This window comes from Lagenorhynchus albirostris, chromosome 17, assembly GCF_949774975.1.
Source record: "Lagenorhynchus albirostris chromosome 17, mLagAlb1.1, whole genome shotgun sequence".
In the NCBI taxonomy this organism is placed as follows: domain Eukaryota; kingdom Metazoa; phylum Chordata; class Mammalia; order Artiodactyla; family Delphinidae; genus Lagenorhynchus; species Lagenorhynchus albirostris.
Window position 1 is genome coordinate 75,065,675 of NC_083111.1, and position 27,053 is coordinate 75,092,727.

Below are 27,053 nucleotides of genomic sequence, written 5' to 3' on the forward strand. Positions count from 1 at the left end.
AAATGTCGGGAATGGAAAGCTGCGGAGGCCGTCCACTAGCATGCGGGGCCCGAAAGCTGCGGGGGTAATCTCGGGGCAGGTGTCCACTAACACGTGGGCTCCGAAGTTGCGGGGAAATCCCAGGGTGGCTGTCCTTGCTGAGCGAGGGCTGCCGAGAGATCTGGAGAACAGTGCCCTCTAATGGCTCTGCTATTGTATCTAAGTGAGCCTTTTGTAATTGGTTAAGCTAGCTCTCTAGAAGGAACTGGTATTCCTCCTGTGCCTTTGAGAAGTAAATGATCTACCTAGGCTCCTGGGAACTTTCATCTTTTGTGATCTCTAAGAGTAAAGGAGAAAAAAGAGCCTCTAGGTAAACTCTATAGAAATAATTATGTTTTGGGAATGTCTATCTAAAATAGTCTCTCCAGATTTCGGTAACTTGGAAACTAAGTTAAAAGAAGAAAATTCATGGGTCATTTCAAATAGGATAAAATATTAGAACATTAATTGCTGGGTGGGTCTAAGCTTATCTACCTATGCCTGCTTAGGAGAGGAAGACTAAAGCATTAAATTTTCCAATCAGGAAATGCAGAATGACTTGCTTATTGGTTTTTGCCAGAGGTTATGGTTTTCAAGGGATAAAATTATAATCAGTCATAATTCTAGTTATTGTAACCAAATTTATCGATTACATTGTAATCAGGTGTTTAACCATGACTTTTTAAGTCTTTCATCTTTTATAAACAGTTACTGTTTTACTCTGATGCTTTTGCAAAAGTGCTTCATCTTCAAGAAGATTCACAGTTAAGCACATTTTGACAATAACAGGTCTCTGATAAACTTTAGAATATACTGCTGAACTGGGTAAGAAATTAAAGAATCCTAATGGAAAACCCGATGGCTTCATTAAAAGTTAACAGAAAGATTGGTTACTGAGTGAACTGGTCAATATGGTTATAATTTTTATGGGTTTTGTCTGGAATGTTCCTGGTTTGATCTGTTCTGCAGATAGAGGGAAACCCTTCCCCTCAAGCTGGTTATAACTTACAGCAACTGGGTAAATTACACCTGTGGGTAGAATTGAAACATTTTTCTTTTCTCTCTGCTTCGTCCCTCCAGAAATTGGGAACTCTAGGGTTCTGAGCAGCCTTATCAGATGAATGGGAAAGACCGTCTCCCGGCATGTACAGGAATCTCAATGTTTTAGGGACCGAGAAATCCATCGAGGCAGAGCCTGATGGCAGGCCTTTGGCACTGTTTTCCTGGCCCTGAGAGGCCTTTTGGGAATTCAGTCTGAGCCTCCTGAGGAGTTCCCCCTCAGCCAGTTTGGAGGAGCCTATGTGGTCAACTGACTAGACTTATACTGCCAACAAATTAATTTTGATTGGCTGAGTTTGGTGGAGATGAGGGTAATTTTAGAGAGAACAGTATTATGTTTCAGTGGATGTTAAATTCTAGTTCTGTTAATTGAGGTCTGTATTTATGAAAGTTATTGTGTTAGCCATACTTTTGCCCTGATGTTCTGGATTGAAAGAAAATGATCTAGTGAAACTGTCACAGAGTATAATCACTCATGAAGTACGACACTGCTTGCTTTAAGTCTGCTGCTAAAAGCACATGTACAATGCCTGTGTGACAATTGGGTATAAGTAATAAAATGTATAACCTATAAAGTGTTTCCCCCATTAACATACCTGAGCCTGTTCACGAGATCTGATTAGTTTTCCCCCAATGTGAATGACTAGGTGAATATACAGGAGGCCTAGCACCCACATGATCTGAACCTGGGGTAGGAGAAAGCACCCCAGCATCTTGGGACAAATGTTTTGATCATCAGTGCTTTCTACTGGAAGATGTGCAATCAAAAGGGGAAATGATGGAAAAATCTGCACATACTGCAGTATGGGGAAGTCATTCCGGCTTATACATGGTTTAACTTAAACTTTACTAACCAGAGCAGCCTGTCTTTTGGCCTTTCAGACAGGCATTGTACATCTGCTTTGGCCATTGAGGAAGGGAATGCACTGGAAAGCCAAAACGGTTCAGACATCCAAGGTAAAACTAGGTGGCCATTGTATATACGATTTTAGACACGTTCTCCTATTACTGGAGAGTTTTCTGAACTGTATCTCAGATGTGGTTACTGCTCGTATTGTGCTAAACTGTCATGATCTCCCCTGCGTTGTGCCTGCTAGATGTCTCACATTGCGTCCCTAGCCTGAGCGGAGGAAATGAGTCTAGTTGCTGAGTGTCCAGCGAGATGCCACTGCCACCCTCCCCCAGGCTTCCATGAAAACTCGACCTGGCTCACGCGACTATGTGGGGACTACCGGCCATGGGGGAAGACGACTCACCTCCTCTGGTCCCACGTGCCAGTACCTCAGAAGGACCCCCGTCGGCAAGCGTCACTGTACAACTGACCGCCTACGAGCCCCTCCCTGGGCTACGCTGGGTGGAGTGGAATAGGCTGGCTTCTGGACACACAAGTCCAGCTAGTGGGATTAACTGCTTTTTGGTTAGAAAGACCTAATGGGTCCACCCCTCACTGCACCCAACATAACATGGGTGGCAGACCTGTACTGTGACTGCTGACTCCTGGCTAGGCCACCAGAATGTTCCCCTTAGAGCCGGGCCTTCCCCTCCCCATGGGGTGGCTCTGGGTTTGTGAAAACCAGACATGGCCTTACCTTCCTTATAACTGGACAGGGCACTGCTGCCATTGACTCCCTCTCCATTGACCTTGTACGCACTTGGCTCCAAAATGTGCCCACATCGTGGCAAATGACTGCTCTGAGCATACAGTTCTAGGTATCTTACTCATGATACTTTGGCCGTATTGTACTGTGGTGTCTGGTTGCAGTGTCCCCTACATACCTGACCCCAGGGATATCAAGGAAGATGAGTGGACCAAGACTGTAAGGGTCGTGCAGGGTACGCAGGGTGGAGGGTATGGCCAGGCCCCTCAGATGGCTGTTCTTTTGTTCTGTCCATCCCCTGCCCGGTCAGGGCCTGCTTCACCTACACCCTACTCACATGACTGCCCTTCCTCCGTCTTGCCCCAGGCCCCAGCTAGTGATAGCTTATCAAAGGGGTGGTGAGGGGCGTGCCCCTCGACTGGTTTCCCTCCTAACTAATGAGCCCAGCTGACATCAATTCCCCTGTACCTGGTAACCTCCCCTTCCCCCAGGAGCAAAGACTGCCCCATGTCCTGCCCTCCACGCCCCGCACACGGTGGGGTGTCCCTCCCGGACTTTGCTTCAGACCTGTAAGCTCCCCCACCCATTAAACCCCTGATGCCTCTGTTGCTGACTCTGGGCTCTTTCTTCGGCCTTGAAGCTGGGCAAGCACAGGCCCTGGAGGCCTGCAGGATGCAGCCCAACAATTGGAGGAGCAGCCAGGAGATGGAGGAAACTCCCGTGAGCGCCGAGATGTTGGGAATGGAGAGTTTTCACCTTATGCCACTAACAGTAACAAGTAGAATTTCTCCTAACTTCTTAACAACTCAATCTTCTGTCAGGCATGTTTCTCTGAGTACCCTGGGAACGGCCAGAGGGACTCAAACAAAACATTTTGTGTCTGGAATCTCTCCTTGTTAACGGTGTCAGACAGATGATCAGTAAGCCAGCCTCTTCAGAAATGCCAGTCTAAATATTCCCAAGAAACAGCAATTGGATTATTAGTGTGACTAACGAATCCTGCGATGGGACGTTTACTGCCACAGATCGAGCTTCTGCACAGGAGACTGGCCATCATCTCTCATCGTATGAAAATAGTTTTGTGGGGACTTTTTCTGACTCTGGTTTTCAGCTGCTCCTCCTATACTATATATTTTCTTCGTCTGCGGGGACCTAATTACAGTGCCTGGATGGTTTCTCTAATCCATCCACCTGCTGCATCTGATGCCATTCAGTAGGAAGTGTCTGGACACTGCAAACAAGATGTGTCTCACTTCTGACACTGACTGAACCTGAAGGATTCTGCGAATCAAAGCTCTGCAATGGGAATCCCTGTTGCAGGTACACATGAGCAGTCCAGCTGTGCTGTTTCGAAGATTATATATCCTTATTCATTCATGATGTATGTTATCATAACAGATTCCCTTTCATCTTCTTTGTTCCAGGCATCATCCTTGGTGCTGTCACCATATCTTTGACTTCATCCTCACAGACCCCCTTGCGACAGGCAGATTTGTCTTCATTTTTCAGATGAGCAAAGTGAGGCTCAGAGGAGTAACATCATTTGCTTCAGGTAATGCAGTAGCAGGTGCTGGCGCTGGGTTAAACACGCTTGTCTGACAATAAGCTCGTGCTTTTTACCTGGCTGGATGGTGTCAATTCCTTTCGTTTATTCATTCATTCATTCACTCATTCATCCCTCCATCTACCAACCAGGCATTGGAGAAGCACCTACAGAGCCTGGGTACAGGGAATTCAAACACACAATCTTACTTGAGCAGATCTACAAATGGAAATTATTGTGACCTCCGGTTGGAGATTTGGATTTTTATAAGACCCTATGCCCACCAGACAGAAACTGAGAATCAAAGTATTTGAGAGCAAATAAGCATCATCATCGCCCTCAGGCACACCGTGGGGTGCCGCCCTCGCCCAGCACCCCAGCCCCCTTACCATCTCCGGTTTTGCCTGGGTTGGTGGGTTCAGGGGTACTCAGAGGCCTCAGGGGAATGATGATCTCATCCACATTAACCCCCTCTTCTGCGTGCTTCTCAGAAACGTGGGAGAGGAGTTCCGATTGACTTGGTGAGAAAAGGTTACAACATTTACACATGAAGATGGCTGGGTTTTCTGTAAGGAAAAAGAAAGCAAAATATGTTATTTCATCTTCACCAAAACAGTGACTACATCCAAATGCCAAAGAAAAATACTGAAGGTTGCTCTTCTGAGCAATCGCCAGGCACCAACAGGTGTGTCCCTCTGGTGGACGCTGCACGGCCAGGCAGCTCACTTCTAACTTCAGGTGGCCCCAGTTGCCAGAAAATTCTTTCTTCAATATTCCAAAACCTCAGTCCTTCTGGACCGGGACCTCCCTGTTACGCTAATCCACTCAAGAGCCTAGGTTCGGGATTCACATAGCAAAGTAAGAAATGAATATGGAACTTGAAAATTAATGCAACCTTCAAATGAATGAACCACACTGACAACAATGAAGTATTCTAGTGAGACTCACTCAAATTAGGTGCAAGGAAAAAATGATCAAAACAGCACTTCTTAAGAGCCAAGCACCTTTCACTGGCGGGCACAGGAACTAAGAACAAGGAGAATGGGAAGCTGTTGCTTGCTTAAGCCATTTGATTCCTATTTAAAGCATTACCACCGTTCACAAATATTTATTAACAGTCCATTATGATTCATCCCATTATACTAGGCTGGAAGACATATGGGGAAAGCAACTCATTTTTGAGTCCAATAAAATAATTACAGGCACATATAGGAATATTAAATTTAGGATCCAATAACAAAAGCTAGATTGTTTTCCCACATTTACACTGAAAGGAAGAATTGGTATGATGGCTTTGAAGGTTCAATTTCCAACTCCAGACCCTAAATGCTGTAAAGCTGGATGAACTCGGAGAGGTAGTAATGATCTCTCGGTTGCAACACTGAACAGGACATGCAGGTAACAAGTCTCCTCTGCAGCGGGAACCCAAGAGGCTCAGTAAGCCACGCCCTGAGTCAGTGCAAGTCTCCACCTACTCAGTGCTCTCGCCCGGCCGCTGTAACCGCTGAAAATCCACCCCACGCTGCCGGGCTCCCGACACGCACCACCGCCAGCCTCACGGGGGCTGTTAACACGGCCTCGTGCAAGGCGTCGAGGCCACCGACTCTGCCAATGGCGAACAAGTCTATCGCGCCTCTTCCTCCCTCCTCGGCCCCGTGCTCACAGCCAGCTGCCGACTGGCTTCCCATTTCACCGAAGCGGCCAGAAGGCGGTGCCAGAGCCTCCTGGAGCAGCCGCCCACCTGCCGCTCCTGCCGGGAGGAGAGAGGGCCCAGCAGCGGCACAGAAGGGGGCTGAATGCGGCGTGGTTCACCCCGGGGCAGGCAGAATGTCTAACACGTTCCAGCAGCTCGTGGAGGTGAGAGAAAGCAGACCAGCACGGAAACGCTGCTGATGCTTTCTCACTTTTACAACGCACCCCGAGCGCCTACACCTGGAAGACTGCTCGGCCGGCCCTCACCCGGGAAGGCACAGGACACAGGGCAACGCCGGGGCTTCCCTGGTGGCGCAGTGGTTGAGAGTCCGCCTGCCGATGCAGGGGACGCGGGTTCATGCCCCGGTCCGGCAGGATCCCACGTGCCGCGGAGCGGCTGGGCCCGTGAGCCATGGCCGCTGAGCCTGCGCGTCCGGAGCCTGTGCTCCGCAACGGGAGAGGCCACAACAGTGAGAGGCCCGCATACCGCAAAAAAAAAAAAAAAAAAAAAAAAGGGCTACGCCGTGTCCCATGTGCTCCAAACCCCAGCCTCTCCCACCGCCTCAATGACATGTTCTCGAAACTCTGCTTCTCTTCAGTTTTAGTCAGAATGTGGCAAAGGTACAATTCAAGGCCCAAGCATTCAAAGCCTAGTTATTCAGAAGCCGGTTAGGGCCTAAATCCACTTCAGTTTTAGGCAGAAACTTGCTGAGGTAGAATCCAGGGCCTAAGCATTTTAAAGCCTAGTTATTCAGAAGAGGGGGGCTTCCGGGAAGATGGCGGAAGAGTAAGACGCGGAGATCACCTTCCTCCCCACAGATACACCAGAAATACATCTGCACGTGGAACAACTCCTACAGAACACCTACTGAACGCTGGCGGAAGACCTCAGACCTCCCAAAAGGCAAGAAACTCCCCACGTACCTGCGTAGGGCAAAAGAAAAAAGAATAAACAGAGACAAAAGGATAGGGACGGGCCCTGCACCAGTGGGAGGGAGCCGTGAGGGAGGAAAAGTTTCCACACACCAGAAGCCCCTTCGCGGACGGAGACTGCGGGTGGCGGAGGGGGTAAGCTTTGGAGCCGCGGAGGAGAGCACAGCAACAGGGGTGCGGAGGGCAAAGCGGGGAGATTCCCGCACAGAGGATCATGGCCGACCGGCACTCACCAGCCCGAGAGGCTTCTCTGCTCACCCGCCGGGGCGGGCGGGGCTGGGAGCTGAGGCTCGGGCTTCGGTGGGAGCGCAGGGAGAGGACTGGGGTTGGCGGCGTGAACACAGCCTGCAGGGGTTAGTGCGCCACGGCTAGCCGGGAGGGAGTCCGGGGAAAAGTCTGGAGCTGCCGAAAAGGCAAGCGATTTTTTCTTCCCTCTTTGTTTCCTGGTGCGCAAGGGGAGGGGATTCAGAGCGCTGCTTAAAGGAGCTCCAGAGACGGGTGTGAGCCGCGGCTAAAAGCGCGGACCCCAGAGACGGGCATGAGAGGCTAAGGCCGCTGCCGCCGCCACCAAGAAGGCTGTGTGCGAGCACAGGTCACTCTCCACAGCTCCCTTCCGGGAGCCTGTGCAGCCCGCCACTGCCAGGGTCCCGGGATCCAGGGACAACTTCCGGGAGAAGGCACTGCGCGCCTCAGGCTCGTGCAACGTCACGCCGGCCTCTGCCGCCGCAGCCCCGCCCCGCACTCCGTGCTCCTCCCTGCCCCCCCCCCCCGGCCTGAGTGACCCAGAGCCCCCAAGTCAGCTGCTCCTTTAACCCCGTCCTGTCTGAGCAAAGGACAGGCGCCCTCCGGCGACCTACATGCAGAGGCGGGGCCAGATGCAAAGCTGAGCCCCGGGAGCTGTTCGAACAAAGAGAAAGGGAAATCTGTCCCAGCAGCCTCAGGAGCAGCGGATTAAAGCTCCACAATCAACTTGATATACCCTGCATCTGTGGAATACCTGAATAGACAACCAATCATCCCAAATTAAGGAGCCGTGTGGATGAAAGGTTCTTGGTGCTGCAGTCAGGAGTCAGTGCTGTGCCTCTGAGGTGGGAGAGCCAACTTCAGGACACTGGTCAACAAGAGACCTCCCAGCTCCACATAATATCAAACGGCGAAAATCTCCCAGAGATCTCCATCTCAACACCAGCACCCAGCTTCACTCAACGACCAGCAAGCTACAGTGCTGGACATCCTATGCCAAACAACTAGCAAAACAGGAACACAACCCCACCCATTAGCAGAGAGGCTGCCTAAAATCATAGTAAGTCCACAGACACCCCAAAACACACCACCAGATGTGGACCTGCCCACCAGAAAGACAAGATCCAGCCTTATCCACCAGAACACAGGCACTAGTCCCCTCCACCAGGAAGCCTACACAACCCACTGATCCAACCTTAGCCACTGGGGACAGACACCAAAAACAACGGGAACTACGAACCTGAAGCCTGCAAAAAGGAGACCACAAATACAGTAAGATAAGCAAAATGAGAAAACAGAAAAACAGCAGATGAAGGAGCAAGATAAAAACCCACCAGACCTAACAAATGAAGAGGAAATAGGCAGTCTACCTGAAAAAGAATTCAGAATAATGATAGTAAAGATGATCCAAAATTTTGGAAATAGAATGGACAAAATGCAAGAAACTTTAACAAGGACCTAGAAGAACTAAAGATGAAACAAACAATGATGAACAACACAATAAATGAAATGAAAAATACTCTAGATGGGATCAATAGCAGAATAGCTGAGGCAGAAGAACGGATGAGTGACCTGGAAGATAAAATAGTGGAAATAACTACTGCAGAGCAGAATAAAGAATGAAAAGAACCGGGGACAGTCTCAGAGACCTCTGGGACAACATTAAATGCACCAACATTCGAATTATAGGGGTTCCAGAAGAAGAAGAGAAAAAGGGACTGAGAAAATATTTGAAGAGATTATAGTTGAAACCTTCCCTAATATGGGAAAGGAAATAGTTAATCAAGTCCAGGAAGCACAGAGAGTCCCATACAGGATAAATCCAAGGAGAAATACGCCAAGACACATATTAATCAAACTGTCAAAAATTAAGTACAAAGAAAACATATTAAAAGCAGCAAGGGAAAAACAACAAATAACACACAAGGGAATCCCCATAAGGTTAACAGCTGATCTTTCAGCAGAAACTCTGCAAGCCAGAAGGGACTGGCAGGACATATTTAAAGTGATGAAGGAGAAAAACCTGCAACCAAGATTACTCTACCCAGCAAGGATCTCATTCAGATTTGATGGAGAAATTAAAACCTTTACAGACAAGCAAAAGCTGAGAGAGTTCAGCACCACCAAACCAGCTTTACAACAACTGCTAAAGCAACTTCTCTAGGCAAGAAACACAAGAGAAGGAAAAGACCTACAATAACGAACCCAAAACAATTAACAAAATGGGAATAGGAATATACATATCAATAATTACCTTAAATATAAATGGACTAAATGCTCCCACCAAAAGACACAGATTGGCTGCACGGATACAAAAACAAGACCCATATATTTGCTGTCTACAAGAGACCCACTTTAGACCTAGAGACACATACAGACTGAAAGTAAGGGGATGGAAAAAGATATTTCATGCAAATGGAAACCAAAAGAAAGCTGGAGTAGCAATTCTCATATCAGACAAAATAGACTTTAAAATAAAGACTATTAGAAGAGACAAGGACACTTCATAATGATCAAGGGATCGATCCTAGAAGAAGCTATAACAGTTGTAAATATTTATGCACCCAACATAGGAGCACCACAATACATAAGGCAAATACTAACAGCCATAAAAGGGGAAATCGACAGTAACACATTCATAGTAGGGGACTTTAACACCCCACTTTGACCAATGGACAGATCATCCAAAATGAAAATAAATAAGGAAACACAAGCTTTAAATGATACATTAAACAAGATGGACTTAATTGATATTTATAGGACATTCCATCCAAAAACAACAGAATACACATTTTTCTCAAGTGCTCATGGAACATTCTCCAGGATAGATCATATCTTGGGTCACAAGTCAAGCCTTGGTAAATTTAAGAAAATTGAAATTGTTTCAAGTATCTTTTCCGACCACAACGCTATGAGACGAGATATCAATTACAGGAAAAGATCTGTAAAAAATACAAACACATGGAGGCTAAACAATACACTACTTAATAACGAAGTGATCACTGAAGAAATCAAAGAGGAAATAAAAAATACGTAGAAACAAATGACAATGGAGACACGACGATCCAAAATCTATGGGATGCAGCAAAAGCAGTTCTAAGAGGGAAGTTTATAGCAATACAATCCTACCTTAAGAAACAGGAAACATCTCGAATAAACAGCCTAACCTTGCACTTAAAGGAATTAGAGAAAGAAGAACAAAAAAACCCCAAAGTTAGCGGAAGGAAAGAAATCATAAAAATCAGATCAGAAATAAATGAAAAAGAAATGAAGGAAACGATAGCAAAGATCAATAAAACTAAAAGTGGTTCTTTGAGAAGATAAAATTGATAAACCATTAGCCAGACTCATCAAGAAAAAAAGGGAGAAGACTCAAATCAATGGAATTAGAAATGAAAAAGGAGAAGTAACAACTGACACTGCAGAAATACAAAAGATCATGAGAGATTACTACAAGCAACTCTATGCCAATAAAATGGACAACCTGGAAGAAATGGACAAATTCTTAGAAATGCACAACCTGCCAAGACTGAATCAGGAAGAAATAGAAAATATGAACAGACCAATCACAAGCACTGAAATTGAAATGGTGATTAAAAATCTTCCAACAAACTGCTTTTTGTTATAAAGCAGAAACTAAGCCCAGGACCAGATGGCTTCACAGGCGAATATCAAACATTTAGAGAAGAGCTAACACCTATCCTTCTCAAACTCTTCCAAAATATAGCAGAGGGAGGAACACTCCCAAACTCATTCTATGAGGTCACCATCACCTTGATACCAAAACCCAACAAGGATGTCACAAAGAAAGAAAACTACAGGTCAATATAACTGATGAACATAGATGCAAAAATCCTCAACAAAATACTAGCAAACAGAATCCAGCAGCACATTAAAAGGATCATACACCATGATCAAGTGGGGTTTATTCCAGGAATGCAAGGATTCTTCAATATACGCAAAACAATCAGTGTGATAAACCATATTAACAAATTGAAGGAGAAAAACCATATGATCATTTCAATAGATGCAGAGAAAGCTTTCGACAAAATTCAACACCCATTTATGATAAAAACCCTGCAGAAAGTAGGCATAGAGGGAACTTTCCTCAACATAATAAAGGCCATATATGACAAACCCACAGCCAACATCGTCCTCAATGGTGAAAAACTGAAAGCACTTCCACTAAGATCAGGAGCAAGACAAGATTGCCCACTCTCACCACTCTTATTCAACATAGTTTTGGAAGTTTTAGCCACAGCAATCAGAGAAGAAAAGGAAATAAAAGGAATCCAAATTGGAAAAGAAGAAGTAAAGCTGTCACTGTTTGCAGATGACATGATACTATACACAGAGAATCCTAAAGATGCTACCAGAAAACTACTAGAGCTAATCAATGAATTTGGTAAAGTAGCAGGATACAAAATTAATGCACAGAAATCTCTGGCATTCCTATACACTAATGATGAAAAATCTGAAAGTGAAATCAATAAAACACTCCCATTTACCACTGCAACAAAAAGAATAAAATATCTAGGAATAAACCTACCTAAGGAGACAAAAGACCTGTATGCAGAAAATTATAAGACACTGATGAAAGAAATTAAAGATGATACAAATAGATGGAGAGATATACCATGTTCTTCGATTGGAAGAATCAACATTGTGAAAATGACTCTACTACCCAAAGCAATCTACAGATTCAATGCAATCCCTATCAAACTACCACTGGTATTTTTCACAGAACTAGAAAAAAAACTTCACAATTTGTATGGAAACACAAAAGACCCCGAATAGCCAAAGCAATCTTAAGAACGACAAACGGAGCTGGAGGAATCAGGCTCCCTGACTTCAGACTATACTACAAAGCTACAGTAATCAAGACAGTATGGTACTGGCACAAAAACAGAAAGATAGATCAATGGAACAGGACAGAAAGCCCAGAGATAAACCCACGCACATATGGTCACCTTATCTTTGATAAAGGAGGCAGGAATGTACAGTGGAGAAAGGACAGCCTCTTCAATAAGTGGTGCTGGGAAAACTGCACAGGTACATGTAAAAGTATGAGATTAGATCACTCCCTAACACCATACACAAAAATAAGCTCAAAATGGATTAAAGACCTAAATGTAAGGCCAGAAGCTATCAAACTCTTAGAGGAAAACATAGGCAGAACACTCTATGACATAAATCACAGCAAGATCCTTTTGACCCACCTCCTAGAGAAATGGAAATAAAAACAAAAATAAACAAATGGGATCTAATGAAACTTCAAAGCTTTTGCACAGCAAAGGAAACCACAAACAAGACCAAAAGACAACCCTCAGGATGGAAGAAAATATTTGCAAATGAAGCAACTGACAAAGGATTAATTTCCAAAATTTATAAGCAGCTCATGCAGCTCAATAACAAAAAACCAAACAACCCAATCCAAAAATGGGCAGAAGACCTAAATAAACATTTCTCCAAAGAAGATATACAGACTGCCAACAAACACATGAAAGAATGCTCAACTTCATTAATCATTAGAGAAATGCAAATCAAAACTACAATGAGATATCATCTCACACCAGTTAGAATGGCCATCATCAAAAAATCTAGAAACAATAAATGCTGGAGAGGGTGTGGAGAAAAGGGAACCCTCTTGCACTGTTGGTGGGAATGTAAATTGATACAGCCACTATGGAGAACAGTATGGAGGTTCCTTAAAAAAACTACAAATAGAACTACCATATGACCCAGCAATCCCACTACTGGGCATATACCCTGAGAAAACCATAATTCAAAAAGAGTCATGTACCAAAATGTTCATTGCAGCTCTATTTACAATAGCCCGGAGATGGAAACAACCTAAGTGTCCATCATCGGATGAATCGATAAAGAAGATGTGGTACATATATACAATGGAATATTACTCAGCCATAAAAAGAAACGAAATTGAGCTATTTGTAGTGAGGTGGATAGACCTAGAGTCTGTCATACAGAGTGAAGTAAGTCAGAAAGAGAAAGACAAATACCGTATGCTAACACATATATATGGAATTTAAGAAAAAAAAATGTCATGAAGAACCTAGGGATAAGACAGGAATAAAGACACAGACCTACTAGAGAATGGACTTGAGGATATGGGGAGGGGGAAGGGTAAGCTGTGACAAAGCGAGAGAGAGGCATGGACATATATACACTACCAAACGTGAGGTAGATAGCTAGTGGGAAGCAGCCGCATAGCACAGGGAGATCAGCTCGGTGCTTTGTGACCGCCTGGAGGGGTGGGATAGGGAGGGTGGGTGGGTGGGAGACGTAAGAGGGAAGAGATATGGGAACATATGTATATGTATAACTGATTCACTTTGTTATAAAGCAGAAACTAACACACCATTGTAAAGCAATTATACTCTGCTGGCCTCTGCATGCCATGACTGCTCCCATCTTACCACAAAACCAAACAAAAATCTCTCTTGATCGCCACTCCCCCAATCTCCCCGACCCCATTTTCCTCCTCTTTACAGCAAGACCAGAAAGGAGACGAGGAGGCAAAGCAGTGGACCTACACGGTGCCGCCACAATGAGGATGGAGCCCGCGAGGCCCCGTCGCAGAAATGAGGCCCTCTCTGCCTTCAGAGAAAGGGTTTTGTCCATGAACAAGCAAGTGAGATAATGACCTACGAGAATTCTTTCCCACCAAATGGCACATGAAACAGAAATTTAACAAAGCAGAACATTGCTTCGTCAATGAAAATCTCTCATGAATACCGTCAATCGATATTTTATTTTTTTCCAAGAAATGCTTGATTCCTAAGGAACCCAAAATGCTTCCAAAACAGGAAGAGATTAAGTGATAGCTTTTTTCTTCATAAGAGGCCATGTGGTTTTCAACGTGCACTCTGCTGATCCTATGACGACCCTATGATTTAGGCAAAAGGGGGTCTGTCACCCCCGTTCCACAGCGGAGGATACTGAGACAGGGAGGAGACGCAACCTGCCCAGGTCAAACCCAGACTCTCTGCCACCTGCTGTGGACATGAACTCTGTTTGGCTACAGACCATGAGCTGAGTGCCTCCAAGTTACAGCTAAAACGCTTATCCCTGTAGCCAACTGAGTCTGAAATGAAAATCATGACAGAGCGGAGCATAATCCCCAAATCACGTATCAAGTTCTTTCTTGGTGATTTCGGCATCCACAGAGCAGCGGCCACAGGGTGGGCCCCAGTGCAGGCACCAGGGACGCAAAGATGACTCAGGCATGAGGTCCTGCACAGAGGAGGCCACCAGCCCACAGGGGAAACAGACACGCCCAGAACAATGGCATCTTAGGGTTTTTACTGAAACAATTTCCCTACAGACCAGGACGTATTCTTGATTCCCGTTGTGCTTTCAGGAGAAAGGGAATTCTGCGACACGTAACAGAGCAGCGCTGCCGGGGACCACAGGGTTACTGTGAGGGGTCCCTTAGTTCCCAGGCACACCAGGCATTGTCTGGAGACCAAACAAATACAACTACTTTTGCATCTGCATGTGACCAAGTGTTGGCATCAGCTGTAACTAACCTACTGCCCCGTGTCCCACAGAGCCTGGAGGCCTGAGCAGCCCGGAGTGCCGCCTGGCCTTGGCCATCTGCCATCAATCAGTACATCTCCCGAATGCCCACCGTGCGTCCAGTGCTGGGCCTGGGGTCCCCGAGGTGCAGGCAGAGACAAGCACACATGAGCAAGGACAACTGTCACAGAGGAGCATGCGAGGGAGACAGCGTGGGGGACCGGCATCTGCACTGAGACCACAGACCCAGCGGGTCCCGGGGAGCCCGGCTCAGCAGCCCCGCCGCGGGGCCCGCACTCGGAATGGCTGACAGGAACACGCTCTGCCACCAGCGAAGGGGCCAGGAGCCCTCGAAGACGCCCGCTCGTGTCTTCTGAGCAGCGGTTCCACTTCTCGAGATCCAGTCTTCAGGAGCATCCACAAGGCGGACAAGGATTGTGCGCAGAGATGCTCAGCACGGAGGCCCCTGTCAAGCTCCAGAAGCCCCCGCGTGCTCTGCAGCGGGGGCACGTCAGGGCACATCCCCCAGAGAAACTCCACGCAGCCGCTGACAATCATATTTTCGAGGAACCTGAGTGACACGGAAAATGCTCAGAATAAACGTTCAACTCTACAGAGTGGGACACACCACAACTCGGTACGTACATGACTTTGTTCCCAATGGGGAGACGTGGTTTACGGGCAGATGGATGGAAGAACAGACGGCCAGGCTGAAAGGAAATACAGCAAGATCCTGCCTGCCGGACTCTTCTTCATAGGCACTTATGGATTTTCCACAATGAGCCTATATGAGTTTTAAAACTCAGGAAGGTTGCTAGACCTCCTGAGAAGTGAGGTAACAGGTAAACAGAGGAGTCAGTGATGAGCGCTGAGCAGCTCAGGCAGGGCGGCCTCTTGCTCAAGGCCACGTCCCCCAGCCCAGCCAGGAAAGGCGTTCAAGGAATGTGCAAGCCAGCCAAGACCGGTGCTGCAAACAACAGACACGGTGGGAAGAGGGAAGGCAGAGATCCTCGGCTAAAGTGCCTGGAAGGCTTCCTGGAGGAGGCACTGAATGGCCTGTGAAAGCGGCCCTGACTCGGGCTCCAGGCCACACCCCACAACATGACCTCACGCACTCCCCCACCTCCCGGCCCGCCACGACTCTCGTCCCCACGCAACAGGGGCAGGACTGGGGTTCGGAGAGGCTGACCTCGAGGCAGAGCCCAGCTTTACCTGAGCCAGGCCCAGCGTCTCCGATGGGCCACTCGGTCCTTCCGGGGTCAGCGCTGGGAGGGAACACGGCCCCTCCCAGCTGGGAGGGAACAGCCAGCAGGACTACAGGAGCCTCCCGCACTGGGCCAGTGGGGGCCAGTTGTGCTCCCAGCCGTGCAGTCTTGTACTAGGAGCGGCCTGTTCAGAAGCCCCGGCAGTGTTCCCTCTGGAACATCCTCTACGAACCGCCCCCGGGCCTCTGACAAGGAGGGAAACTGTGCACTCTTTAGATATGTTCATACAGCGGTGTATCAGCAAGATGCCAAAACATGCAAGGAAAGTGTCAGATCAGGCCGCATCCCACAAATATTAAGAATTGTTAACCTACCAAAATAACAACAAAGCAGCTCTTTTCATTTTTTTATGGTAGACTAATATGAAAAAACTGGATCTTATGCCCTGAAATATAATCATAATTATGTTGTCAGCAAATTCTGATGAAGATGCCACAATTTGGATGCATCTTTAGGTTCAATTACTGTGTACCCGTCCTTAACAAAAGGATTCAAAGGGAAAATGACGTGTTCAGCACAAGGAAAATCACAGAGGTTTGGGGTCTGAGCATCTAATTTCCATGAACTTTTGCCAGTTTTTAATCAGCTACTCTGTACTGTTAAAAAGGAAAAATCTTAAAATAACTGCATAAAGTCCTTGTTTCTGAATTCTGATTTGCAAACACTCCCAGCCAGGAACAGCCAGGTCCTGTCTGCAACCTCTGACCCCCTACCTGCTCACCCCTGCCTAGGAACCAGAGACGAACAAGGGCCTCTGACCACTCCTCCCAGAGGAAGGTCATGAACTGGAGGGCCTGTGGGTCCCGGGAGTGCGGTTGGGCCCCTCTGACCCTAGGAACGGCCACCGGGAGCTGACAGGTCATGGCATGGCGTGGCCAGGCCTCCCTCCCCCCTCCTCCTTTGGCAACGGGCAGCCCACACGTCGGCTGGAGCTGACCTGCTCCTGAGGGGCCCCTCCCCATTCTCAGGCCCTTGAGTAAACAGGCGAGAAGGTCAGTCCAGCCTTGAGCTGAAGTCGTGTGCTCCGGCCGCTCACAGGACGTCCAGCCCAGCACACAATCAAGGGCGTCCTTTCCTTTTTGCTGTTGTCCTTTGTAAGTGCATCTCCTGCGGGGACTCAAGGGTGGGACGACCAGAGCAGGACGCGATCCAGGCATTCCAGGTCTCTCGGCCCTTAAGCCACCTTGTAAATTATTATTATTAATTATTACAGAAGTCGCAGGGCGAATCCGCGCTCGTTGTGTAACAGGCAACACAGAAGCACATGGAGCAGAGACAACCACCTGCCCATCCCCCTGAGAAGAACAGCGTCATTGAGCACAGAGCTTCTGCTGCGCGTCCAGGAACAGAAAGAGACAGAGACACCCCACGCACACGCCTCTGCTGCCCGCTGCCCCATCTCCCCCCACGCCCTGGGCCCTCCTCCCTCCCACCGCCCCCCAATGCTGAGCTCCACACATAAGGAAGGGACGGGGTATCTGGTGTCGCTGACCTGGGGGGTCTCAGGGACCCCGAGCAGAAACTCAAAATCGTTTTCTGACAGAAGCAACGTTAGAAGTAGCCTCAAAGTGTGCGAGGTCTCGTGGGGACAGCCGGGACTGGGCGGGCAGGGTCCGGGATCCCAGTCCCTGAATGGCTGCGTACCCGTGGGCCCGGCACTGACTCCTTCACTCACAGTATAAAGGGCTGGAGAGGTAGCCCAGGACAGAAGTCCGCCCTGTGGTGCTTTTCAGTCTGGGTTTAATGACACTGGCGTGACACAAACACAGCAGCCAAATTCACTGGAAACACACAGGCATCAGAGGGTTCTGGGGAAGGGAGATGGCACAGGTAAGCTGGTCCCGACATCCCAACTTCCTCCTTCCAAGCACCAAGAGAGCGAGGGCCCACGTGAGGGCCCTCGCATCTACCCGAGGCCAGGCCAGACCATCGGAGACCAGGAGGAGGGAGGAAAGCTGCGGGGACCTACTCAGAGACACGGACTCCCAGCCACACCCTGAAACGTGCTTCATCCAAATGAAAGCTGACAAAAACCCAGCAGGGCATTATGGGGGTAAGAAAAGGAAGTGGCGGGAAGGTAGCCCCAGGGACAGGTCATACACGGCAAGGCCCTCCACGTGGGAAAGCAACTGGCAGAAATGGCAGAAGCCGTCAGGGGTTAGATAACGGGACATGGAGGGATGTGGCGGCCTGCGTGGCCTAAAGGCTCCCAACGTACACGGATGTGGTTACACATCTCTCCTACGTTGCTCATGCGGATGCAAAACGGCACGGCCACTTTGGAAGACAGTTTGATAGTTTTTTATAAAACTAAACGTACTTCACAATAGAATCCTGCAGTCGTGCTCCTGGGTATTTACCCAAAGGAGTTGAAAATGTGTGTCCACACCAAAAACTACAAACAAATATTTATAGCAGCTTTGTCCTAACTGCCAAAGCTTGGAAGCAGCCAAGATGTCCTTCAGTAGGCAAATGGATAAACTGTGGTACCTCCAGACAATGGAATGTCATTCAGCACTAAAAAGAAATGAGCTATTGGGAAGGGGGAAGGGGCAATACAGGGGTATGGGAGTAGGAGGTACAAACTATTAAGGATAAAATAAGCTCCAAGGATATACTGTACAACACCAGGAATATGGACAATATTTTATAATAACTATAAATGGAGTATAACCTTTAAAAATTGTGATCACTACATTGTACACCTGAAACTTACATAATACTGTACAGCAACTATACTTCAATTAAAAGAAAAAAAATGAGCTATCAAACTATGAAAAGACATGGAAGAGCCTGAAATGCATATTACTAAGCGGAAGAAGCCAATCTGAAAACGCTTCATACTGTATGATTCCAACTATATGACGTTCTGGGAAAGGCAAAATTATGGAGACAGTAAAAAGATCTCCAGTAAAAAGACAGTAAAAAGGTGGCCACACTTGGGGTGGAGGGGATGAACAGGCAGAGCACACAGGATTTTTAGGGTAGTGAAAATATTCTGCATGATACCATAATAATGGATACACGTCACTACATATCTGCCCAAACCCACAGAATGTACAACAGCAAGAGTGAACCCTAACGTAAACTGTGGGCTTCGGGTGATGACAATGTGGCAGTGTAGGTTCTCCAGCTGTAACAAATGCACCACCCTGGTAGGGATGTTGATAACAGGGGAGGCTGTGCATACGTGTAGGCAGGGGGGATATGGGAGATCTGTACCTTCCTCTCAGTTTTGTTGAAAACTTAAAACTTCCCTAAAAAAAATAAAGTCTTTAAAACTATATATTGTGGCAAAAAGTTCTGGAAAGATGGAGCAGATATACTTTTCCCTATTCTTCCCACTAAGTGCAACCAAAAAACCCTGGACGTCACCGATAAAATACACATAAGACTGTGAAAGTCGGAGAGAAGGTGGCAGAGCAGCTAACAAACCACCTTGCAACCTGAGACAGTAAGTGCCCGGGGCTTTCCCTTCACCCGCTCGAACTCAGAAGCAGAAGCACCAACAGGCACAGGAAACAACAGCTCCAGCAAGAGCCTGCTCTCACTGGCCAACGGGCCAGGAAAGGGACAGCCTCACAAGACAGAAACCTTTTAGGCAATAGCCATCCTGCAACACTCAAACCCCACAGACAACACTGCAGCCCATCCCCACCCCTGCTAGAAGAATCAGTGACCTTGAAAATAGAACAATAAAAAACATACAATCTGAATAACAGAGAAAATAGACTGAAAAAGAACAAAGACAGCCTCAAGGACCTGTGGGACCGGAACCAAAGAAAGGTCTAACATTTGTGTCACTAGAGTCCCAGGAAAGGAGAAGGACAGTGGGGTGGGAAAGTATTCAGAGAAATAGTGGCTGAAAATTCCCCAAAGTTGGCAAAAGACATAGAGCCACAAAGTCAAGAAGGTGAGCAAAGTCCAAACAGGGTAAACCCAGAGAAATCTATGACAAGACACATTATAATCAAGCTTCTGAAAACTAAAAACAGAGAGGAAACCTGAAATTAGCAAAAAACCCAGTTTCCTGTGTGGAAAAACCATACGATTGACAGCAGACTTCTCCTTAGACACGTGGAGGCCAGAAGGAAGTGGCACATTTTTCAAGTGCAAAAAGGAGAGAACTGGCCACCCATAATCCTACACCCAGCAAAACCATCCTTCAGGAATGAAGGAGAAACCAAGACATTCCCAGATGAAGGAAAAGAAAGAGAAGTTGTCACCAGCAGACCCAACCTACAAGAATGACCAAAGGAAGTTCTCTAAACAGAAGGAAAATGCTAAAACAATGACTCCTGCGACATCAAGAAAGGTAAAATGAACAAAGGAAAGTGTAAAAATATGGGCAAATACATCAGATTTCCTTTTTCCTGTTGATTTCCTAAATTACGTTTGACCATTAAACAAAAAGTATAACTCTGTCTGATGTGGTTCTCAACGTCTGCAGAAGAAACTTTTATGACAATTATAAACAGGGGAGGTAAAGGGACACAAGGCTGGGACTTCCCTGGTGCTCCAGTGGTTAGGACTCAGTGCTCTTGCTGCTGAGGGCCCAGGGTCGACCCCTGGTCGGGGAACTAAGATCCTGCAAGCTGTACCCCAAGGCCAAAAAGTAAATAAATAAATAAATGAAGGGACACAAGGTTTCTCCACTTCACTCAAACTGATAAAATGTCGACAAACAGTTCGGCATCTTGATTGCAGGGGTGTTTACACAGATCTACACATGTGGTAAAAATGTACCATACATGCCCATTGTACCAACATTAATTTCTTGGTTTTAATATTGCACAACAGTTTCACAAGATGTAACCACTGGGTTGGGATGATGAAAGAGTTCTGGAAAGGGCTTCCCTGGTGGTGCAGTGGTTAAGAATCTGCCTGCCAATGCAGGGGACAAGGGTTCAAGCCCTGGTCTGGGAAGATCCCACATGCCGCGGAGCAACGAAGCCCACACGCCACAACTACTGAGCCTGCGCTCTAGAGCCCGCGAGCCACAACTACTGAGCCTACTTGCCACAACTACTGTAGCCTGTGTGCTAGAGCCTGTGCTCCACAACAAGAGAAGCCACCACAATGAGAAGCCTGCGCACCGCAATGAAGAGTAGACCCGCTCGCCACAGCTAGAGAAAGCCCGCGCGCAGCAACGAAGACCCAACACAGCCAAAAATAAATTAATTAATTTAATTAATTTTTTTTAAAAAAAGAGTTCTGGAGATGCAGGGTGGTGATGACTGCACGACAATGTGAATGGCACATTAAATGGCACATTTTGCCATTAAAATGGCAAATTTTATGTTATATATGTTTTTTTACTCCCCTCCCAAAAACATAACCATTGGAGTAAGCCTGGAAAAGGGTATATAAGACCTCTCTGCACGATCTTTGAAACTTCCTGTGAATCTACTATTATTTCAAAATACAAAGTTAAAAAAAAAAAATACTCCAGCCAACAAAACATACCAACGGCTGCCAGCCTGGAGTCTCTGGAAAAGGCACTAAATTTGAGAGGCGGGTATAACTGTTTGACATACCCATGACCCCGTCGAATCCCAATCACCCTATGAGGTCCAAACGTCCCACAGAGGTGGAGCGAGGTAGCTCACAGGGGGCAGCCAGGGCCCAGTACAGGTCTCTGTGCTCACCTCCGTGAGAAGCAGGGCTCTGCACCCCAGCACCTTCCATACCACCTGCACTCACTACCTGCGGCCAGAGCCCCGCCCAGCCCAATGTCATCCATCCTCTTAGTGATGCTGCTGCTAGGGACACAGTAGGCACTCAGTGTTAGAGGAACTGACGATCACAGATAGCCCTAAACGTTCATCAATAACCGTAAGAAGACAAAATGCTCATTACTAGACTATTAACTTCCTCTGTTTAAAAGTGACAGTGTAAAACCAACTCTTCCTTCCTCTCCTTCATTAGTATACATCATCCTTCGCTGCTTTTCAACCATCGTTTACTTGGATTGATTAACTTGAAAGAGAGCTCAGGAGCCAAAATTAAGGCCCTATTAACCTGCCTACCTTATGAGAAGAACAGGATGGCAAGTTCTTTCGGAGTTATGTTTTTGTTTTCTTGTTGTTCACTTGCCCTTAAGTTATTAAATTCAAAAGAGCTGGCAGCGTCCCAAGAGGAGTGGAAATACTTTAGCAGCATGCAGCCAGATCGCGGTCACACCGAGGTAATGGAGAAGCTCTACGCATCGCGCAGCTTACTACAATCAAAAATACGCTTTTCCTTTATCTTCAGGAAAAGAAGCCTGGGCTTGGACAAAACACTTTCCTTCCATTTAGCTTATTTTGCAGAACTTTTCATGAGCTGTGGGTATGCCGTATAACGTCATCCTCACCATCACACTTACTGAGAACTTGCTGTAACCAAAATAAGGGCATTCAAAGAGGAAGAGGGAGAAGAAAAGGAAGCTGAAATCCATTAAACCCTCACCATGAGCTGGCGCCATGCAAGCCTCATGCTAAGAGCGTTCAATCTTCACAACAATCCTACGAAATAGGTTTCTTTATTGTATCTCCTCAAATCTAAGACAACATCTATTTTAAGAGGCACTGATACTTTACATACACTAAAAAAGATTAAAATGCTACCAAATAAACTAAAACACGCTGGTATCTTATCACACCAATTGTAAGACACCACCTGATTTTAGGGATGTTAAAATCAGTCTTTGAATCAGTGAAACTCAGGAATATTTCCAGATTCCGATGGAGATGCAGCATGGCCAAAGTGCCCGGGAGACTGGACTCCTAACCCCCGTTCTTTCCTTGTAAGGCCCCATTTCCCCCCTCGGCACCCACAACAAACACACCGGGGGGCCCTGCCTCTGGGCTCACCTCCATGACCTCCTGCTTTCAAGAGACAAGGAGACAAACGTTTCCTGAGTACCAGGCACTTTCACACTCCTTATCACGTGTAACCCTGACAGGCAGGGCGGCTGCTAGCAAGGCACCTCTGTGAGAAAAGGAAAAAGGCACCCTTTCCTTAAGACACTAGTTCCCCCTGTCAGAAAGTGGTCAAATATACTGATTTTGTCAGAACAAGTACTACCATTTGCAGAAAACTGTCATAATGAATATACAAATCTATGATGTGAAATGGTCCCCTTAGAGGCGGTACCCTTGTGCAGTGTGCGACCTGCACAGCTGTACACAGTGGCCCTAATGAGTCCGCCACGAAGATACTATTATCCCATGTTACAGATGAAGAAGCTATAACTTGCCTAAGAGGATCAAGTTCAGGCCTATATGGTTTCAAAGCTACCTGTTCAGCTCACAAGGGACTTAAAAATCAGGTAGAAACACAGGTTGTATTCATGCATTTGTGCGGCGGTGGGGATGTCTATACAGGAACATACTAAACACATGCCACCAGAGGGCATGGGGAGGACGCAGAAACCCCGTGGCTGAGGCACCTGGGGAAGGCTTCTCGGGGGAGGGAAGCTGAATGGATCCAGGAGGTAAGGAGAGCGGCGAGCAGAACAGGGGAGAGCCTCAACCCCGGGGAGCCTTGAGTGTGTAGAGGTGGGGACAATGTCAAGGTCGGGGGGCAGCAAGGCCTGGTCCTCGGAACACCCACCATGGGAGCCTGCCCAAGAAAGGCAAGGGCACCCAGCCTCCAGAGCAGGAGGCCCATCGAGAGGGCCGGGGACGGGGCACGGCACCCAGGAAGCTGGCCCCATTGGGAAGTCCCCAGTCCCGCTGATGTGGGCTGAGAAGCTGAATCTGTATTTGAAATCTGTGGATTTTTAAATGCTGGCAACTAAATGAGATTTTCCTGAAGAAAAAAAAAAAAAACTGTGCGGGCCAAACAAATCAAGTCTTCAGGTTACACCTATCCTGAGAGCTGCCAATTTGCAACTTCTGAGAAAAGGTTTTCCACCTGGGTGACTAGGACCACTGTTAAGTGGCAGGAGGAAAGCCAGAGAGCCTGGTCTGAAGAAACAGAGAGACAGACAGACGGACAGACACAGAGAGAGCTGAGGCCCCAGACCCCTTCCCCACCCCTCTGGCTCCCCAGCACCCAGCAAAGCGCTGGGCTCTGGGTAGGCGGATTCTGAATGCTACTTATTTCCTATTTCATAGACTCTGAGTTTTTCAGATCTTCCACAATGATGCTGACATGTAATCCAAGAAAAAAATAGATTAAAAAAATGTACACTGGGGCTTCCCTGGTGGCGCAGTGGTTGAGAGTCCGCCTGCCGATGCAGGGGACACGGGTTCGTGCCCCGGTCCGGGAGGATCCCACATGCCGCGGAGCGGCTGGGCCCGTGAGCCATGGCCGCTGAGCCTGCGCGTCCGGAGCCTGTGCTCCGCACCGGGAGAGGCCACAACAGTGAGAGGCCCGCGTTTCCGCAAAAAAAAAAAAAAAAAAAATGTACACTGACATTAGAAATAGAGGCACAGTAAGTGACAAAATAAGGTCTCCCTCTTGGGGGAGAAAGACACTGATCCCCAGACACCCTGGGCCCCAGACAGTCTGACAGGCTCTGGGCCAAACACCAGCTGAGGAAGGACAGCAGGGCCACAGCTGCCGACACTCAGCAGAGATGCAAACTCTGGTCACAGACAAAACGTGTCTCCCAGCTGACGGTGTTCTGATATTCCTCCCTGAGGCTGATTAGACATTTGTGTGTGTGGGTGAGGTGGGAGGGACATCAAACCTTACGTCTGTCCCTGTCATTCTCTCATAAGGATATATTAGGGTGACACCAAAAGTGCATAGTGTTCAGGTGACCAAAAAAAAAAAAAAAGAAAAGGTGACAGATTTAGAATCGATGAGGAAAAGGCATTCTTGACACAAGAGTTATACTTGCTACAAGAAGATACCTGGTAGGTGAGGACGGCCAAGCCTCGAAGTGCCCAAGTCCAGAGCTTGAACGCGTGGGCCAGGTGAGCCGGCGCCCAGATGCACAGAGGGCCCAGGTGCACAGAAGGCCTTGGATTAGGGGAGGCCAGGCATGGAAAGGTACAGGAGCTCCCAGAGCTGGGTGTCCTCAGAGAGTTCCCACGTGTCGGCCATGGGAGGGGGGGCATGAAGACAACATGGCCCGAAGCAGCACCCCCGGCCTCCCTGCCCACCCCAGCTGCAGAATAACATTAGACTGCCTGCTTTATTCACAAAGATCTGCATGTCAGTGACCGCACTTGATCCTCCCCGCTATCCCGTGGAGTAACCAAGTAGATGGTGCCACCACCACCACCACCATCACCACTATCATCACCACCATCAGCACCACCACCACCAGCACCACTACCACCACCACCATCACCACCATCACCACCACCACGACCACCACCACCATCACCACTATCATCACCACCATCACCACCATCACCACCACCACCATCTCCATCATCACCACCACCACCACCAGCACCATCACCACCACCACCATCTCCATCATCACCACCACCACCACCAGCACCACTACCATCACCATCACCACCACCATCATCACCACCACAACCATCACCACCATCACCACCACCACCACCACCACCACCATGACCATCAGCATCACTATCATCGTCGTCCCCATTTACAATGGAGAGAACTAGGGCTCAGAGAAGTTAGCGAGATGCCAAGGAGCCCCGGGCAGACAACACACAAAGTCAAAACCTGACCAAGACCTTCCAAGTTGACCTCTGTATCTGCCCACCCACGTGGGTCCAGCGCTGCTCCAGTTGGGAGTACTGAAGTGGGGCCCTGGGAGGGACACAACGAGCCTTGGGCCCCACTCTGCACCCCGCCTCGTGGCTAGAGAGACATTCCGAACGATTCGTTACAACTAAGCGTAGCTACACCAAAAAGGGAACTCTACCCTCTCTGTGTGTCTATTATAATTTACAACGGGCCCTCACTTCAGGGAGCCGTAAGCTGGAAAATGAGAGTGCCAGATGCAGGGCCACCAGCCCACCCGGAACACATAGTTAGTATGCGTGCCCCTGCACGGCCTGGCAAGAGATCCAGAACTAGGGACAGAGAACCGCCACATACAGGGCATCAGCTTTTCTCGGCCAAAAAAAAAAGGGAACCAACACACACAGTAAATCCAGAGCCTTCAGGCAAGAGTGGGCACCATACGTGTGCCAGCAGCACCCCCTGGTGGCCAGTCTGAGCACTACACCCTCCATTCCCAGGATGAAGCCATTCCCAAGACTGAGCAGACAGACCCTAATGAAAATCCGGCTACCGTTCCCCGAGGTCTAACGCTGCGACGCTGTGCCTTGCCCGCCACCCACTTAATCTTCACATTAATCCAGTGAGGGAGGGGCTGCTATCCCCATTTGCAAATGAGTAAACTGAGCCCAGGGAGGGGACTGCAAGGTCACAGAGCAGGTGAGCACACAGCAGAAGCACAGCCCAGGCCTGCCTGATGCCTGTCCTAAGTGACAAGTCACCGCTTGATGCACAAAAGGGGTCGACTTCTCTGCACTGAGTCAGGCCGGGTTTCCCCTGGCGGGGCTGGGGCCGGGGGCTTCTGCCCCAGTTCCGTTTGGTCTCACAGTGAATTCAGTCTGTGAACATTCACAGAGCTGTTCGTCTCTTCGATACACACCTTTCTATGCGTAGGTTATACATCAATTTTTTAAAATTTTTAAGGGAAAGATATAGGGGGAAAAGGGAATTCTGACTCACAAATGAATCTCTTATTTAAAATGACAAAGTGAGGTGAGAAGCCCAGACCTGGCCGTGTGTTCTTGGCCTCCCTCCTGAGCTTCTGCTCCTACATCTGCTGGGGCTGCAGGAGGACTGCAGGACACTCCCAGCCCGGTGACCGACACCTCTGAGGCACCGTCTCACAGAAAGCCACAGAAGGGCACCTGTCTGGGTCAGGACCTGGGTCCCCAGCCCCTAACCAGCCCCAGCTCCCCACCTCCAGTGTGATGGAGTCTGCGTAAGTCTCTGAACCTCTCCAGGCCCCAGTGGGAAGTGGCCTTCGCATGGTTTAAAGTGGAACCTGGTCTCTGAGCCTCACCCAGAGGCTAATTTACAGGGAGACAGACAGAGCTGCCTGGACAGAAGCCAGGGTGTGCAGACAGCTCCAGCCTCCCCCATGGCCTGGAGGGGCCCGTTATGCACCTGCCCTCCCGCCTGCTACCCCACTCATGGATCACCTCCAAGGTGCCCTCCCAGCTCTGA

At 48.1% G+C, this 27,053-nt stretch overlaps 1 protein-coding gene across 1 annotated transcript in view; it reads right to left on the reverse strand.

Annotated features, from left to right (window-relative positions):
- Positions 1–27,053, reverse strand: part of ZFAT (zinc finger and AT-hook domain containing) — a 187,258-nt gene that overhangs the window by 150,089 nt on the left and 10,116 nt on the right. The window contains exon 2 of the mRNA XM_060127706.1: positions 4,608–4,784. Within this exon, the coding sequence (XP_059983689.1) occupies positions 4,608–4,784 (177 nt within the window). The remainder of the gene's footprint in view (positions 1–4,607; positions 4,785–27,053) is intronic.